Below are 18,323 nucleotides of genomic sequence, written 5' to 3' on the forward strand. Positions count from 1 at the left end.
AGTTAGCAATTACAGTTCTTTTAGCACATCTCCCATATAGAAATGGTGTTGATATGGTTTCTCTGTACCAAATGTGTAGTCGCTTTCTGTAACCTTTTACCAAGATGATAAAAAATTATAATATTTTTTATACAGATTTTGCTTCATTTGAACATATTGATTGTGTGTGCTTCTGATACTAATAGTTTCTGTTTATTTTGTAGGGACCTGTTGGCCCTGCTGGTGCTCCTGGTTTCCCTGGCGCCCCTGGCTCAAAGGTATGTATAAATCCTAAACTTGACATATTTCATATCCTGTTTTAAACTGCCACTTCTTCAGATGCCCTGTGGCTTATAGAGATAAACAAGTTTAATAGAATGTAAGTACTGAGTCACATCACACAAGGAAGCAAGTGAGATTTCAGTGCTTTCCTAGGAATGCAAATTGGTTAAGGGTAGGAATAAACATTCATTAGGGATGTGGACAAGGGTGCTGATTGGTAGGCTGGCTATGTTTATGGCTGGAAAAGAACACATCAAAAAGCAATTTTCCCAATACAAACATTAAAATCCAAACTTATCACAATACAGTTTAGCTTTGTTGCTTTTTAGCAGCTGCATTTGGTCTCCAGCAATTTCAGATATTTGCAATACAAAATTGCTACCCAAATAGGTTTGCATGTTACCGACTGTAGCCTCCTATTCCAGACATGAAAGGCTTTACTGAAAGATAAACAAGAAACAGCAACTTTTTACATCTTCATTTTAAAATCTCTCTTAATAAATAAGTAGATGTACAAAAAAAGAAAAACAAATTTCAGAAGCTTTAAAGGAGAAGGAAAGCTACAGAGGCATTTTATTGCCAATAGATTAGCTGCAATAGTGCAAGCTAGAATGCTATATTTATTCTGTACAATGTTTTACCATACCCCAGTAAAAAGCTCTAGAAACTCTCTGTTTGTTTAGAATAGGAGCTGCAGTATTAATGTGGTGTGACATCACTTCCTGCCTGAGTCTCTCCCTGCTCTGGGCTCAGATTACAGTAGAGAAGGGAGGGGTGGGGGGAGAGGCGCAAACTGAGCATGCTCTTGCCCAGGGCAATGAGGTTTAAGCTGAAGGCAGGAAGTCTGATACAGAAGCCCATGAGTACACAATAGAAGGAAAGAAATGCAGTGTTTCTTTTTACAGGGGACTCAGAGCAACATTACTTTGGGGGTTTACTGGTATATTTAGATAGTCCTTTCTGATAAGGCTTACTTAGTTTTAACCTTTCCTTCTCCTTTAAGGAGTTGATATGGTTACTAAATAATGGATATCATGTTAACAATATCTGCACTGGGCTCAAATATATTTATACTATGTAGGTATTGTAATAACTCTAGGTCTGGCAGCCAAGAGCAGTCAATCAGATTTGCTTTCTAGAAGGTATCCAGTAATTGCTACCTTTTGATTGGTTGCTGTGGGGGAATTAGACTTAATTTCTTTTATGGCCCACTAGAGGCTACTGTATGTGCTCTGCCTCTGATACTGGATCTCAGTGTGGAGGGTTTTATGAGCTTGTGCTATCAATGATTTGTGACCAAGTACTCTAGTGACTTAATCTGCAGTGTTCCAGGACTAGTGCAATGATGAAGTTAGCATTGCAGAGACATTGCAACGATATGTATGAAGCCCAGAAAAGGTTGCACCTTAGGCCAGACCATTACTCTGTAACAGTTGTGAATTACTGTTCCCATCACAGTCAAACATATGCATGTAAGTGAATTGTAGCGTATTGCAGGCAGCCAACCCACACGTAGGTGACTGATTGCTAGCAAGAAGCTGGTAATTTAATTTAAATGCAGTATAAGCTGCCAGCACTTGAACATTAACAGCTAAAAACACTAAATATCTGTTTGCTATACATGCTCTCAGTAGCATAAGCATACTGGCATCTGACTGTAATAAATTACTTGATTTGCATTTTAGGAGAAAATAAATGATGCCTAATAATCAGAGAAACTGACATATTTATGTGCAGCAGTCATAAACAGCTACCCAGTTCCCAAACCCATTTTTACTATGTTGACTGTAAACTGAACAAATACACTGTGACTGTAGAGTCCAAATATGTTCGGGAAATTATATAAACTGTTGATAAATTCCCAGAAACAATTCCAAATGTGCACTTGTATTGAATAGAATATTGTATGTAACTTGGTCCTTTTTAGTTATAGCTTAAGCTGTTTATATGATACTCACATAGCACCGTGGGTCCAGCATGGAATTCTGATAAACATGACACAATAAAAGTGTGGGATATCCAAGAAATGTAGGCAGATAACAGCCATCCCATCTACTAACATGGCTTTAGTAAAGGGCAGTTGATATTGCAATATAAAGTAGTTAGCAGAATCAACTCTCCCCATACTGATAATGTGTAGCAGCATTTTGGCTACAAATAAATTATTATTATAGTTAAGATAAAGATCTGGCTAATTTATTAAACTGAAGAAAATATGTCCCAAGGCAGTGCCTCAGTGCAGCCTGCAGTCATGTTTAGCAAACAATCAGCATCTATCAATTTGGTGTTGGTAGAATAATGAAAAGAAGATTGTGATTGTTTGTTATGGGTAATTGTACTCATATCTGGTTGGATCTGTTAGTAAATGGACATCAGTTTTATTTTTAATAGAAAAATATTATGAAGTAATCATAGATTTTAGAATTATTTTTATATGCCCATGGAAGGAATGGAAAATATTTTGATGTTTTGTAATAATTGAAAACATTTGTTTTAATCTTGTGGACCTTTCAGTTGGTGACAATAAAAATAATAAAGAGCACAAATCAATCTAATAAACTAATTTCAGAGTCTTTTAGTGCTGAAACAATGTGGAAAAAAAAGAGGTTTCCTAAATATTTATACTTCATGTAGCATATGTAATATTTGAGGACTTTTTCTAAAATGAAATCATCTAAAATGAAATCCACTAGATGGTGCTAACTGAAGTATCTGAGTAACCACAGCAACCACAAATTGGATGTATTATATGAAATAAAATAGTTGCGGCTTGGTTTATGTTGTCCTTTTTTCGGTCTAAATTTGGTTTCTCTTGATTTAGCTTAGTACAAATTGTCAGGATAGGATATTATAGTTGGATTGTAGGATATAAGGTTCTGATAATATTGTGCATTAAATTGTACAGTAAGCTAGCACGGATGTTAGTCCATATCTGAAAAAGCTTTTCCACTTTTCCATTTGTAGGTAATTAAACAATTAACCAAGCATAACAAAAGCAATACTCTTTCAATGATGATCATGATTTATTTGTTGTAACCAAAAATGTCCTCTTCCTGTTAGGGTGAAGCTGGCCCAACTGGTGCTCGTGGACCTGAGGGTGCTCAAGGACCCAGAGGAGAATCTGGTACCCCTGGATCTCCCGGACCTGCTGGAGCTTCTGTAAGTGCCCATCAAACTTTTGCAAACACTTTGATATCAAGAATTCCCAAGAGTTTGCATTTGGTCTGGAAATCCCTAGTTTAATATATTGTTTTAATCAGGACACCATTTACCAGCATCCCTATCATTTCATACATCTTTGACACAAAGTGGGCACCTCATATTCCTTCTTCTTCTGAAGTGTTTACAAACAAGTGCATACAGCTTCAGTGCTTAATTAACTGTGAGTTGTATCGTTAGCCACAAAAATCCACACACTGTGGTCAGTGAATGAAACACCCACAGATGAGTCTTAGTAACACACTCCTGAATTGTGTAACTTTTATCATTAAAATATATTTTGTCCATTGATTCTATGCACCTGTGTCCAAAATTAGGATTTGCACTACCTTAAGGTGCAAGAATATGAACATCAAGGCTTGCCAGTTTGTGCAGAGTATCCAGTGATACTTTACAGTTCTTGATAATGAGAATAAAATAGAAGAGCAAGAGTGAAAGACAAAGAATCATAGTGAAAAAAGGAGATCCAACAATTATAGATCTCAGGAATAAAGTGGTGTATGTAGTTATCAAGGCATCAGTTATGGTAGCAACCATAAGGAGTGTTTGTGACTAAAATGATCTTGCACCCAATGTTTAAGGGCAATGCATTACTGCTTATATTAATATTTCATTTTGTCCTTCTACTTTAGGGTAACCCTGGTACTGATGGTATTCCTGGCGCCAAAGGTTCATCTGTAAGTATTGTTCATTTATATATTGGAAAGAAATATGAAACATTAAGCATAATATTTGTAGAAAATATTTTAATACATTTTACTTTTTTACTATTTAATTATTTTTTACAATTTAATCATTCAAAAATACACAATTTTTTCTTAATAACTAAATGTCCATATTCTGCATTGAATAACTATACAGGAAATTAGAAAAAAATATTGTGTAAAGAAATACAATAGTAGCTATTTTGTTGTTTTTGTTTTTAATTTCTTTCACCCTTCTTACCTTTTAGGGTGGTCCTGGTATTGCTGGTGCTCCTGGTTTCCCTGGCCCACGTGGTCCACCAGGACCTCAGGGAGCTACTGGTCCTCTTGGTCCCAAAGGCCAGACTGTAAGTAAATGAATTAGTAACACTCTGATATAGTGTACATAGAATATCATACACAATGTTTAATGACTAATTGCAATACAAATGCAGTACCATATCTTTTATGTGAGATTTATTCATATTTTTATTTTAGGGTGACCCTGGTGTTGCAGGTTTCAAGGGTGAACAAGGTCCCAAAGGTGAAATCGTAAGTATACGATTATTTGGAAATCTTTTTTAATGGAGCTACATTCATGCCTACTGGTAATTCTATGGATAGTTTTTATTCAACCCCATAAGTTATAATATGATAAATATGTTATATGTACCTTAATAATTTTGCTGAAAATCTGTCTACAGAATGTATTTAATAAATACATTTGCTTCGGGTTAAATCAACTGGCACACATAGTCACACTCTATACCACAGAAATCATATGTTTCATGTGTCTATTATACCTTTATTATAGAAAAGCAGTAATTTGTAGTCAAATATAAAAGCTAACCCTTAAAGGTTTACAATATATGACTGGGCTCCACTTTAGACTTGTCAGTTGCCAGTGCTATTGGCCATTCTAAAATGTAATTTTTAATTCGAAAACAATGTACTCTTACACCTGATAGCAAGTGGTAGCCATTCATTTATACTGTTACTATTAAAGTTAAGGTACAGGTAATTAACATGTAGAGATGTTTACAATGGTTATATATCAGTAAAATTATAGATTTGCATATTTAGCATGTATATGTGTTTGTTGACATAGGGGTCTGCAGGTCCTCAGGGTGCTCCTGGCCCAGCTGGTGAAGAAGGCAAAAGAGGAGCTCGTGGTGAACCTGGTGCTGCTGGGCCAAATGGTCCTCCTGGTGAGAGAGTAAGTATTGTTTAGGTCACATACATTTTTCAGCCACTAAAACATATGAAGGTTGTTTTGCAATTACAGATGTGGTCAAGAAATTTCTACTGCCCATCCTATGGTTCATACATTATCATCATAGAGAGTAGTTTGGACAGACAATCCTGTGATTGCCATTGGCTTGTCCAGACTTAGTATGGCTGCCTATCTATATATGTCATATAAAACAAAACACTGTTCAGTGTCTTATTACAATAATCTTCCTCCTAAACCTCCATCTATCTAATGACTCTCCTACAAGAATAATGTAATGGGTGCATGGTCATCCCATTTCATCTTATTACATTCAAATGAATATATATGATGTGTAGCTGATGAAGCAAACACATTAGTCTATCCTGATTGTTGTTAATTTCTCTGATTTTTATATAAAAAAACTGGAATATTCTTCAAACTAATCTTTAAACAAAAATGACAATAATGAACAAATACAATGTTAAACGTTGAAGACACATACATGGATTGTTGTCACAATGATAACCAATGTTCATTTTATTGCCTAGGGTGCTCCTGGTAATCGTGGTTTCCCTGGTCAAGATGGTCTTGCTGGTCCTAAGGTAAGTAAAATACTTGTTTTTATTTATTATACAGATAGATCTTACATGGAAATGTCCAAATTCATTTATACTTTGCCTACTAGAAAATGCAAATACTGTACAGTGAATGGAGGTGAATAAGTCAAAGCAGACTGCTAGGGCTACCATATATCATCAGTCACTGATGATATATACACCTCCCAAAAGCAATGGCTACACTAGGTGGCCAACATCAAACTCAATTGCCAAAATAATTATATTGTAGAGCAGTGATCCCCAACCAGTAGCTCATGAGCAACATGTTGCTCTCCAACCCCTTGGATGTTGCTCCCAGTAGCCTCAAAGCAGGAGCTTATTTTTGAATTCCAGGCTTGGAGGCAAGTTTTGGTTGTATAAAAACCAGGTACACTGCCAAACAGAGCCTCAATGTAGGTTGACAATCCACATAGGGGCTACCAAAGGGCCAATAACAGTACTTATTTGGCACCCAAGAACATTTTCAAGCTAGTTGTGCTCACCAACTCCTTTTACTTCTGAATGTTGCTCACAGGTTCAAAAGGTTGTTAATTCAGTCTCTTCAATATTGAAAACAATAATATTATTTTAAATACTTTGTTAATTACTAGCATATTATTACAGCATCTGTGAAGCAAGTCACCAAAGTAGCAAGATCTATTATATTAACCTTCAAGAAATATATTGTTACATTATTTCCAATTCTTCTATATGAAGTAAATTGGTAAATTTCAAATAAACAACTTGTATTTCTAACTTTATTTTGATGACTTTTTCCTTATATTATCTGTGATGGGTTTGACAACTAGATATCCAACTTATATTTCTTTTAGGGTGCTCCTGGTGAACGTGGTGTTCCAGGTCTTGGTGGACCAAAGGGTGGTAATGGTGATCCCGGCCGTCCTGGTGAACCTGGTCTCCCTGGTGCTAGAGTAAGAACATTTACAATGTAATAGATTTTATTGTAAAATAATAGCTACAGTTGATATGCATATATAACATACTAAACAAACTGCCTCAGTGGGATGAATCCACACACAGCACCATTTTGGAAGGGCAAAAATATTGCCTGATATTTTAGACATTTTCCCCAGCTTATATTTAAATTGAGGAAACATGCCACCTCTACACTGTGTTGCATTTCTACTCTCATTTAACTTGAAAATCACAAGCCTCTGTTTTTGACCAAAAAACGTAAAAATACATATATCCCCCAATGTCAACCTTAACAGAAAGAAAGGCTAAAAAGAAGGCTATAGAACAAGATGATTAGATAGTGGTAGTTACTTCCTCCTATGTCATTACACTGACTGGGATCACTCCTTTACTAAGAGCTGTAAAACAAGAATCAAATAGTTCCACCTACAAATATATGCCACTTTGAATAAAAACAATTTTTCAGCTGTTAGTTAATATATTTATATTTGTAGCTAATGTTTATTTTAAGCAAGCATAAATAATTGAATAGTAGAAACTTATTTTACATTACGTATGTTTTTAAAATCAGTACAAGTAGGAACATTCTGTAAAGGGACATTCATTTTCTAAAATAAAATCTTTAAATTAATCAACATGTCAAGTGATTTAACTTTCTTATCATTTTTTTACACCTTCCAGGGTCTTACTGGCCGTCCTGGTGATGCTGGTCCTCAGGGAAAAGTTGGGCCCTCTGTAAGTAAACTGTTTCGTCATTATATTCTAAAAATATATTTACTTTATATATGGAAAAACAAGTGACTGATGATTTTATATTATAATTAGCTTAGAATATTGCATTATAAACATGGTTTTTAATAAATTATTTTCTTATTTATTTGATTATAGGGTGCATCTGGTGAAGATGGTCGTCCAGGACCTCCTGGGCCACAAGGTGCTCGCGGTCAGCCTGGTGTTATGGGATTCCCTGGACCTAAGGGTGCCAATGTAAGTCATTTCAATATAAAGTAACAGCTACTGTGTTTTAAAGCATGAATTCATAGCATCAAATAATTGTTCAGGCACAGGCATTGGATGCTACTCTTGCTTTTGTGGCTCTACTAATCCCAGTATTTTGCACTTGGAGTTGTGTCTATTATATAAGACTACTGATCGGCAAAGCCAAACAATTTTTTTGATCATGAGATTTCTCAAAAAGCCTTGAAATGGTCTACTTTCATTAAAAAAAAAGTATATAGACCATTTGAAATTGATTGTAAAATTGTAAAACGCAATCCCAAATAGCTTTTCACTTATCCCTTATTGCTTTTCTTCACAGGGTGAACCTGGCAAAGCTGGTGAGAAAGGACTGGTTGGTGCTCCTGGTCTGAGGGTAAGTTATTATTTCCCCAATAAACATTTTTGCTGTGGTATATTTGCTCACATACATAACTGTCCAATTGTCAAAATCCTTTATGTTTACTTGCATCAGGGAGGGAGGATTCGGAAAGGTGTAAGTGCCAACACCAGCTAAAATTGAATATATTTGACTGCTCCAAGCACTTGAACACATTCTCTTAAAATTACTCATTCATCTTTTTCAATAAATGTGTCAAATTCATAAGCACTTGCTAAACAAGAAAGTGTTGTTAAAACAAAAACAACCAATTGGGAATGCTTCTGAATTGCTTGTTTTTTCTTTAATAAATCTTCCCTTATGTTTGAGATTTTGCAGTCACATACAGTATAGATATATATATATATATTTATGTATAAAACTCTTGTTGGAAACCATTGTTTTAAAAGGGAGGAAAAAACTTTAACTAATAGATACAGTAATAAAACTTGGATAGAAGATTACGGGTGGGCAGTCAAACAATACAATAAGGGGCAGATTTACTAAGCTGGAGTGAAGGATTTGAATGAAAAAAAATTCGAATTTCGAAGTATTTTATTGGATACTTCGACCATCGAATGGGTCAAATTAGATCGAATCGAATGATTCGAATGATTTGAAGTAAAAATCGTTCGACTATTCGATAGTCGAAGTACTGTCTCTTTAAAAAATACTTCGACTACATACTTAGGTTCCTACCGAGGTTCAATGTTAGCCTATGGGGACCTTACCCAGCACTTTTCTAAGTTTTTTTGATTGAATAAAAATCGTTTGAACCAATGATTAAAATCGTTCAAACGGTTCGATTCGAAGGATTTTATTGTTCGATCAAAGAATTTTTATTCGATCGTTCGATCGAAGTATTTGCGCTAAAATCCTTCAAATTCGATATTCGAATTCAAAGGATTTTACTTCGAGGGTCGAATTCGAGGATTTATTAACCCTCGAAATTATACCCTTGATAAATCTGCTCCCATATCTCTCTGTCTTATTCTATCCTATTAAAAAAGCACACCTTACTCCAGGCGGGCTGTATATTAGTGTAGTATACATTTGATAAGCCAGTATCTATAATTATTACTCTTCAGTTTTCTACATTTAACATTTACTAGCAGAAAATGTAATTTTCCATAGTTTAGGACAGAGAGACGTCATACCCTAATCTCCAACAACCTGAATGATGTAATTAACAGTTTTCATCCTGAAAAATAGCAATTCCATCATTTTACTGCTGGCTTCCTGTGGCAACTAAGCTTGCAGTACTACAACAACTCAGGAACTACTGATTGGCATTTTTATATCTTTTCCATTTTACTTACATGCCTGACTTCTCATTTTCAACTTCTTCATGATCACTATTAGTATATCCATCCTACCTCATGTGAACCCCAAATCTGTAATAACTGGATCAACTATACATATATAAGTATTTACACACATATCATTGTGGCCTTTAATAATCATATGGCTTTCTTTTTCACTTTAGGGTCTGCCTGGAAAAGATGGTGAAACTGGTTCTCAAGGTCCCAATGGTCCAGCTGTAAGTATCCATTAGTATATCTATACCATGTTATTTTCATTGTGTAAAAAATACTAACAAATATTGTATGGCAAAAAGAACCCAAGTATGGACAATAAAACTTGGGTTGTACTGTGCATAGTAGCAGTCATTCACAGCATCATATGTAAAAGAAATGGTACATTTGTGGGATCAAAACCAAAAAAGTATTTATGCATACTGAAAGAAAATCTATTTCTAAGAAACTTAGTTTACCAATAAACATCCATTTCATTTAAAATTAACATATTTAAACATCATTTGTAATTGTTGTTGAAAGTAATATTGTTTATTTCTTTCTGTTATCTTGTTTTGACTCTTGAAACAATGCAGTAGATGTAATTTCTCCTCCAGGATTTATAATCAGCTAGTTAGAACTATAAATGTAGAGAATGTAAACAGCCAAAAACCTCCCTTATTTAATTGCAATTACACTTAGAAATAACGTTTAACCACTGAACATGTATATTAGGAGGTTGCTTAGAATTGCAATTTCTTTTATTATGTAAAAAGAAGTTCTTGGGTGGAAAGATGGACACAGTTATTATAATATTATACATTAATATTATTTTTCACCCTTGCCTTATAGTCTTGCACATTAAGCAGTTTGTCAATCACCCAATATGGCATCCCACCTATGATTAAAAATGCTGTTTAAAAGGGCTGCTTCAGCACAGAAGATGTGTTAAAAAATATAAACATGCAAATTCAGATAAATTCAGTAATAAGTCAAACCCACAGATCTAAAACTATAAATATTGTAGCTGTTACTTTGCAATGGTGTTCAGTCAGTCATGTTTTCCAAACAGTTTGCAGGTCAGAACTTTTGTTTAATATTTATTGTTTACACTACATCAAACAAATAATACAAACCATAAAACAGTCCTATAGACATAGACATATATCATTTGATTTATATATTATCTAGTGATTGTTTAATATTATTATCCTTTAGTTATATTGAGCTGACTTATTTATATAGAGATTTTCCATCATTAAAACACGTTCTACCCCAGTGGAACTTACAGCATTAGTTCCCTATACTGTTAACATGCCAGGACCATTTTCAGCAGTTTTGTTTTCTTCTTGTTGACTTTAATATTAATATATTTATTTACATCACCTTCATATTTATATTTTATTCTTTTAGGGACCTGCTGGTGAGAGAGGTGAACAAGGACCTCCTGGCCCATCAGGCTTCCAAGTAAGTGTAGATGATTTAATACTGAATATGTAATTTTTAGTGTTATATTAAAATAGGAATTTAATACAACAGAAGCTTTTTTTTTTTATCAATAAATACATTTTATATAACTGTGTTTATTTACCAGTGAGTGTTTGGTTCATAAATATGGAATACTAAAAAAATAAATGTGTGTTTTCAGGGACTTCCTGGACCTCCTGGTTCTCCCGGAGAAGGTGGCAAACCAGGTGATCAGGTGGGTAGTAAACTAAATTTCCTTTTTTTTAAGAATTTTTGAAAGGAATAATAAAGTTAATTTGTAACATATAGTTTGAAATAATCATTGTAGTATAGCATACTGTAGTATTACATTTTTAATATGTCTTGTTTTATTTCTTCTTTGATAGTATGTCCTATAAAATTCCAATTTATTTTTTATTTATGTTTAGGGTGTTCCCGGAGAAGCAGGTGCCCCAGGTCTTGTTGGTCCAAGAGTAAGTTATATGTATTTTTTTCTTTCTTACTTAATGAATATAAGCCTATGGAGCCTATGGGCTCCACAAAATTCTTTGTATGCCATCATTATTTTAATACTGCAGCACTTCATGCAGGACGTTGAACAGCACTGCTGTACTGTATGTGCTAGTATCTAATTAATGACTTATCATGGCACTAAATATGTAATTACTCTTTACCTATTAGGGTGAACGTGGTTTCCCAGGTGAGCGTGGTTCTTCCGGTCCTCAAGGTCTTCAGGGTCCTCGTGGTCTTCCTGGAACTCCTGGTACTGATGGTCCCAAGGTAAGATTAAAATAATAAAATGATACTTAGTATTATTGTGTCATATAATAGTGACGGTGTCCTTCAGGTGACATATCATTGATAATTTATTTAGGGTGCAAGTGGTCCATCTGGTCCCAATGGTGCCCAAGGTCCTCCTGGTCTTCAAGGTATGCCTGGTGAGAGAGGAGCTGCTGGTATTTCCGGACCCAAGGGTGACAGAGTAAGTGTATCAGTTTTTTTGTGTGTCATTCTACTTGTAAAAATTGGCAATAATTTATGATTTCATAAATATAGGGCATATCTGATTTTGAATTATAACAGAAAATTTAAAATGTAAATAATCTGTGACATAACCTATGTCACAAAAAGATGACTGTAAAATCACATTCTTTATTTAGAAATAAATGGGCCTTAAATGTGGTCTGCCCCCTGCATAGGCACCTACTGCACTAGTAGTAATTCCACCCCAGTAACTCAATGAAGAATATGGTTTCAATCATGACAAAATAACAAACTTCTCAACAGCTGAAAACCATTATTACAAGTCTGTTTCTACAAAAAAACATAAAACTATTTCCAGAAAAAGTGAGATATCCCACTTAATCAAATAAATGATACTGTACATGGACTAAATTAGATTATTATTTATTATGCTCTGTAAACTATGAAGAGTCAGGGATAAATAAAAAAAATAACATCTATAGGCATTCTTTTCTTGGATATCAGTATATAACTAAAAAAAAATATATACCTGATTAGACCTTAATATTTTCTTCCATCTATAAGCTTTAATATAAAGAAATAGTATTCATAGTCCAAAGTTCACTTGTTATTTACATATTTACATTATATTGACACTGAGTGAAAACTACCACACTTCTTACTTGACAAAGATATTCCTCCTACTCAGCTTTAGATCAGCATCCATTTTGCACATAAATAAATGGTGATTGATAGAGTCTGAAGAGTAAGGTTGGATAAGCAATATGTCAACACATTCAAGTTCAACTGAAATCTGTAGATAAATGGAAACTTAACCCAAACAAATCATTAAAAGCCCAAGGCAGTTGTCCAGTATCTGGGCATCTGCAGTACCAAACCAGCCTGCTCAAATTAGTTGTACTCCACATAAGTTTGAGCTGCAACAACCAGTTTACTAGATTAATTATGTAACCAGTGGATACCAGTAGACATCCAAACACTACAATCAGCAGCAACAACAACTAGCCATTGCCATTCAGTAGTTCTCAACTGTTCAGATACTGAATCTTTAGGGAAGGCTGGACAGGTAACAAGCATGTCTCATACACACACACAAGATCACCATAGGACAAAGAGCTGTATACACATATCTATTGTTCAATCGGCATCAATTTCATTGCCTTTCGTGGGCTCATTATAATTTTCCTTACTGTAATATGTATTACAATGGTGTACTTGAAAACATCACCCCACCAATTATAGCTATTTAGTCCCTCATTTAATAACCATTCATACTAACTGGACTAGGTTCTGCTGAATATATAAATTTAAGATGATAATTTCACCTCCCACAAAGCACATATACTGTGCTTTATATAGTCATCCTGTAGAAACACAGTGCCTTTCCCTTTCATCATATCTAGTTCATATTAAAAGCATCACTGTAAATCAGTATCTCGATATTACTTGATATTTACACAAATATTAATATAATGTTGTCTTTTTTTATAGGGTGACACTGGTGAGAAAGGCCCAGAGGGTGCTTCTGGCAAAGATGGTTCAAGAGTAAGTATGATTACACTATAGCAGTGGTCCCTAACCAGTAGCTCGCGAGCAACATGTTGCTCACCAACCCCTTGGATGTTGCTCCCAGTAGCATCAAAGCAGGTGCAAATTTTTGAATTCCAGGCTTGGAGGCAAGTTTTGGTTGCATAAAGACCAAGTGTACTGCCAAACAGAGCCTCCTGTAGGCTACCAGTCCATATAGGGACTACCAAACAGCTAATCACAGCCCTTATTTGACATCCCCATGGACCTTTTTCATGCTTGTGTTGCTCTCCAACTCTTTTTTACATTTAAATGTGGCTCACCAGTAAAAAAAGGTTGGGGACCCCTGCAATATAGCATGCAAAAGAAAATAAAAAGAAGAAAAAAAAAATAAAATAAAAAAAACAACTTGATTTGTTGTATGTTAAATGCAAATCTATGGCCTCTATATTATTTACAAGTACACAATACGATCATTAATACGTACATACGTAATTTATACTTATGTATGGATTAGAGTTTAAAGTTAATTCAGTGGCTGATTGTCATATAAGTCCATCTAGGTTATTTTGCAATATTTAGTCCATAAGCACATTGAATTTAATATTACATTTTTGCTTGCTACCAACCGTGGCTAATATATTTCCAAATATTTCTTTCAAAGCTTAATGATATATGCCATGGTACAGAATAAATATAGAAGATTAAAGAGGTGCTTTGATCATTTAAATATATATAATTTGGAGCATTTGGAACACAAATTAAAAACAGAATGGTTAGTGATATTCTTGTTTATTTGACATTAACTTTTTATTTCAGGGTTTGACTGGTCCAATTGGTCCCCCTGGTCCTGCTGGTCCTAATGGTGAGAAGGTAAGAGCCATTTTTCCATAAAATCCATTTCGTTTTTCACAATTATTCTCTCAGGTGCAATTAAGAGGTGAGAAACTAAAAGGTGCAAAATGACTGCAGAAGACAACAAGTAGTCTCTATAGCAGCTAAATTGATTCTCATTATCTTCAGACAAACCATTACAAGTGAATTATATAGTTTCTTACTATACTGAGTACTTAGAAGTATCTCAGTATAGTTGCCATCATTGAAAACTCTAGATAATAGCATTAGGGACACCTACTTTATCTCTTTGAGGATAAACTATTAATTAGTTTTATTTTCACGCCACAGGGTTATGTACAACGTATTATTTTAGTATAATTTACATATATGTAAAACGATGTTGCAACTGATAAACAGTAGACTAAATATGTGGATATCTACTAAATTGATCCGTAATAGTCAGTAGACATTCTTCAAAATTCTTACAGTTCAATGTTTCCTGTAATACATTACTGTATAAAAATGAGGTTCAGAAACTGAAAAGTGTAATATTGTCTTTTTTTTAGGGTGAATCTGGTCCTTCTGGTCCACCTGGTATTGTTGGTGCCCGTGGTGCCCCTGTAAGTTGTTTGAACAAAATTAACCTATTCTGTCACTTTATTCTGTTATTACTCTATTTTTTTTTCCCTCTTGGTACAAAATTATGACACTTGCTTTTGAAATGCGGCCCTCTCATATTGCCATTTCTCTGTGATCATTAACTGCACTTCCAGAACACATATATATAGAGAGAGGGACAGCTATAACAATACATTTATAAAGTACTAACACCTTACACAACTCAAAAGACTTTGAGAAATGACATAACCAGAAAGTTAATAAACATCATACAGTTGTGGTTTTTTTTTTTGCTTCAATGTCATATTTCAATTAAAAAAGTACTACTTTAATGCATTTGGTACTGTTTATTATTATACATTACAATAGCAAACAAATCAAAATTATATTATTTTTCTATTACAGGGTGATCGTGGTGAGAATGGCCCTCCGGGTCCTGCTGGCTTTGCTGGTCCTCCTGTAAGTACTGACCTCTTAATTACAGAAAATAGACATAATCCCTTTTTTTACTTTAGTTTTTATTTCTTTGATAAAAAAGTGGATGGCTTCTGGCATATTTTTCCACTTTTTTTTATTGGACAGAAGGCTCTATCCACATGTATGATATTATTCTCGTTTAATGTGTCCAACATAATAAGAAAGTGTAAGGGCAACATAGATATAGTGGCCCATATCAGGGTGGGTTCAACTTTTTCAGGTGTCAAATATGGAATTAACTGAAGTCATGGATTGGTCAGATGACTCTTTATTGTAAATAGGGATGTGATATTATTTTCACAGGCCCAATCTAACATATCTGTGGCTAAGACACTGCCTAAATAGAGTACTGTCTGATATAAAATACTTTTACAAAAGCAAAAAAAATGGCCTATTAGAATAACATATTCTTAACATTTTTATAATTGTTGTAACCAAGTGTAGTAGAGATTATTAGTTATAGGGAAAAATGAATAAGTATAATCTAGATCTCCATTGAATAGAATAGACCGCACTGTAATAAAAACATGTTTAATATATATATCAGAAGTACTGGTTAAAATTTTAATTTATGATGAGACTGGTTCATTAATGATGGTATCATACGTATTATTCATTTATTTGGAAACACTTTTTAATGAATATACTTTTGTGTTACAGGGTGCCGATGGTCAATCTGGTCTTAAGGGTGATCAAGGTGAATCTGGCCAGAAGGGTGATGCTGGTGCTCCTGGTCCTCAGGGTCCATCTGGTGCTCCCGGCCCTCAGGTTGGTTCTACATTTGCTTAATTGCATCATTATTAATTTAAAACATATACATGTACCAGGTGCAGTTCTCTGTTCACAGATGACTTCTTTAAGAGAGATATTTTGTACCACAGGAAACACCAAACACATTTCTAGAAACAGATAGTTGTATACACACGCCACAATTCTTCTTATTATTATTATGCTTTATTTATATTCTGCAGGACTTTGCAGAAATTATATATCATTCACACAAATATCTGACCCAGTGGAGCTTACAATTTAAGGACCCTATCCCATACCAAATCACTAGAGACAACTTTATTAGGAGCCTTTATTAGGAGAACTTTTTATTTACCTGCTTGTATGTTTTTGACGTTTGGGAATAAAATGGAGTACCCAGAGGAAACCCATATAAGCCCAGGGAGAACATACAAACTCCTTGCAGATAGTGTCCTAGCTGGAATTGATCCTAGTACCTCAGCACTATGTGGATAGAGGGGGTTATTTATCAAGGTCCGAATTTATCTCAATATTGGCTGCTACAAAATCCGATCTAACCCGCTCAGGTTTTTAACGCTTATTTATTATTACATTTTCCCGAAAATCACCTTTGCGGGTAAAGCTCAGATTTAAACGATTTTTTCGTGAATTTTCCCCAAAACCTCTGAATTTTTTTTTGGAGATTTCACCCAAAAGCTCCAAAAACATAGTGAAATTGCCCGAAACCCCTGACACAACCAAAAATCAATGGGACTGTTCCCATTGACTTTTATGCAACCTCAACAGGTTTCAGATGCCGTGTTTTTATATTCTGGCTTTTTAGCCCTCGGGGTTTAACAAATTCCAAAAAATTTGTGCTTTTTTTAAATGTCCGATTTTATAAAAATATCACAAATTTTTCGGATTTCGGGGAATTTCGGAGCTTAGTAAATAACCCCCATAATGTTCAAGTTCAGATTCAGATTCACCCATTTGCTGTTGTTGAATGACACTTGAACTTCTGTTTGAAACAAAGGGAGGCAAAAAGCACTCTAAGGCATCTCCTATATGCCTATATGTCTCCCATAAACTCCATTTTATTCAAATAATCCAAATTTTTAATAATTATTTCCTTTTTACCTATAATAATAAAACAGCAGCTTGTAATTGAACCAAACTAAAATATAATTAATCCTTATTGGAAGCACAACCAGCCTGCTTGGTTTATTTAATGTTTACATGAAAATCTAGCAGACAAGGTATGCAGATCTAAATCTGAGCATTCTGGATAATAGGTCACATAACTTTACATTACATAGAATGGCAGCTTTAAGTCAAAAAAGCTTCTATGGCATACTTGAATCTTTCTAAGTTCCAGAATGGTACATGCATATTATACGGAGTAACATTACTATGATTGTTACAATCACAGAAAAAGAATACAGAATATTACCACAAATTCTCACTATGGATATCTATCACTATCTGCCCAAGATACACACCCCATTAGTTAACCAGTAAATAAAACAGGGTTTCTTTGATAGGAAGCAAATGGAAATCCACTACATTCCATCACAGACTATACACTTGACTTGATAAGAATGAAAATAAAACAACTCTTTTTTTTTCTTCTTCTCAGGGCCCAACTGGTGTTTTTGGTCCTAAAGGAGCTCGTGGTGCTCAAGGTCCTGCTGTAAGTATGATTCATAAAATCTTAATAATCCCACAGGGTTATGTTGAAAACCTTTTCCAATATTTCTTTGTATGAAAATCAGCTAAAATCTCATATTGGAACTACGTAATAAATATGTATTTGTTTTTATTACAAAGGGTGCTACTGGATTCCCTGGTGCTGCTGGAAGAGTTGGTACTCCAGGTCCCAATGTAAGTGGAATATTTCTAAAATACTTCTATCATATTTACAGATGATATTCATTTTTTTACTATAAGAGATTATTCTCTTAGATGTGGTTTATTATGTGTCTGTGTGTGAATCATGCAATGAATATCCTGTAAATGATATCCTTATATATGGTGCTTACTGATGTCATCAGTTATAATTAGTGCTCAGTGGTGTAATTTTTGTCACACAACTCACAGAAACTT

At 34.4% G+C, this 18,323-nt stretch overlaps 1 protein-coding gene across 2 annotated transcripts in view; it reads left to right on the plus strand.

The window, feature by feature from the left end:
• Window positions 1–18,323, plus strand: part of col2a1.L (collagen, type II, alpha 1 L homeolog) — a 48,732-nt gene that overhangs the window by 19,455 nt on the left and 10,954 nt on the right. For both annotated transcript variants that reach the window (XM_018244858.2, NM_001087789.1), the window contains 24 exon segments: window positions 204–257; window positions 3,322–3,420; window positions 4,113–4,157; window positions 4,433–4,531; window positions 4,662–4,715; window positions 5,272–5,379; window positions 5,925–5,978; window positions 6,806–6,904; window positions 7,590–7,643; window positions 7,797–7,895; window positions 8,227–8,280; window positions 9,770–9,823; window positions 10,992–11,045; window positions 11,227–11,280; window positions 11,474–11,518; window positions 11,727–11,825; window positions 11,920–12,027; window positions 13,521–13,574; window positions 14,376–14,429; window positions 14,960–15,013; window positions 15,417–15,470; window positions 16,149–16,256; window positions 17,857–17,910; window positions 18,048–18,101. In XM_018244858.2, coding sequence (XP_018100347.1) covers window positions 204–257; window positions 3,322–3,420; window positions 4,113–4,157; window positions 4,433–4,531; window positions 4,662–4,715; window positions 5,272–5,379; window positions 5,925–5,978; window positions 6,806–6,904; window positions 7,590–7,643; window positions 7,797–7,895; window positions 8,227–8,280; window positions 9,770–9,823; window positions 10,992–11,045; window positions 11,227–11,280; window positions 11,474–11,518; window positions 11,727–11,825; window positions 11,920–12,027; window positions 13,521–13,574; window positions 14,376–14,429; window positions 14,960–15,013; window positions 15,417–15,470; window positions 16,149–16,256; window positions 17,857–17,910; window positions 18,048–18,101 — 1,665 coding nt within the window.

This window comes from Xenopus laevis, chromosome 2L (genome assembly GCF_017654675.1).
Source record: "Xenopus laevis strain J_2021 chromosome 2L, Xenopus_laevis_v10.1, whole genome shotgun sequence".
NCBI lineage: Eukaryota > Metazoa > Chordata > Amphibia > Anura > Pipidae > Xenopus > Xenopus laevis.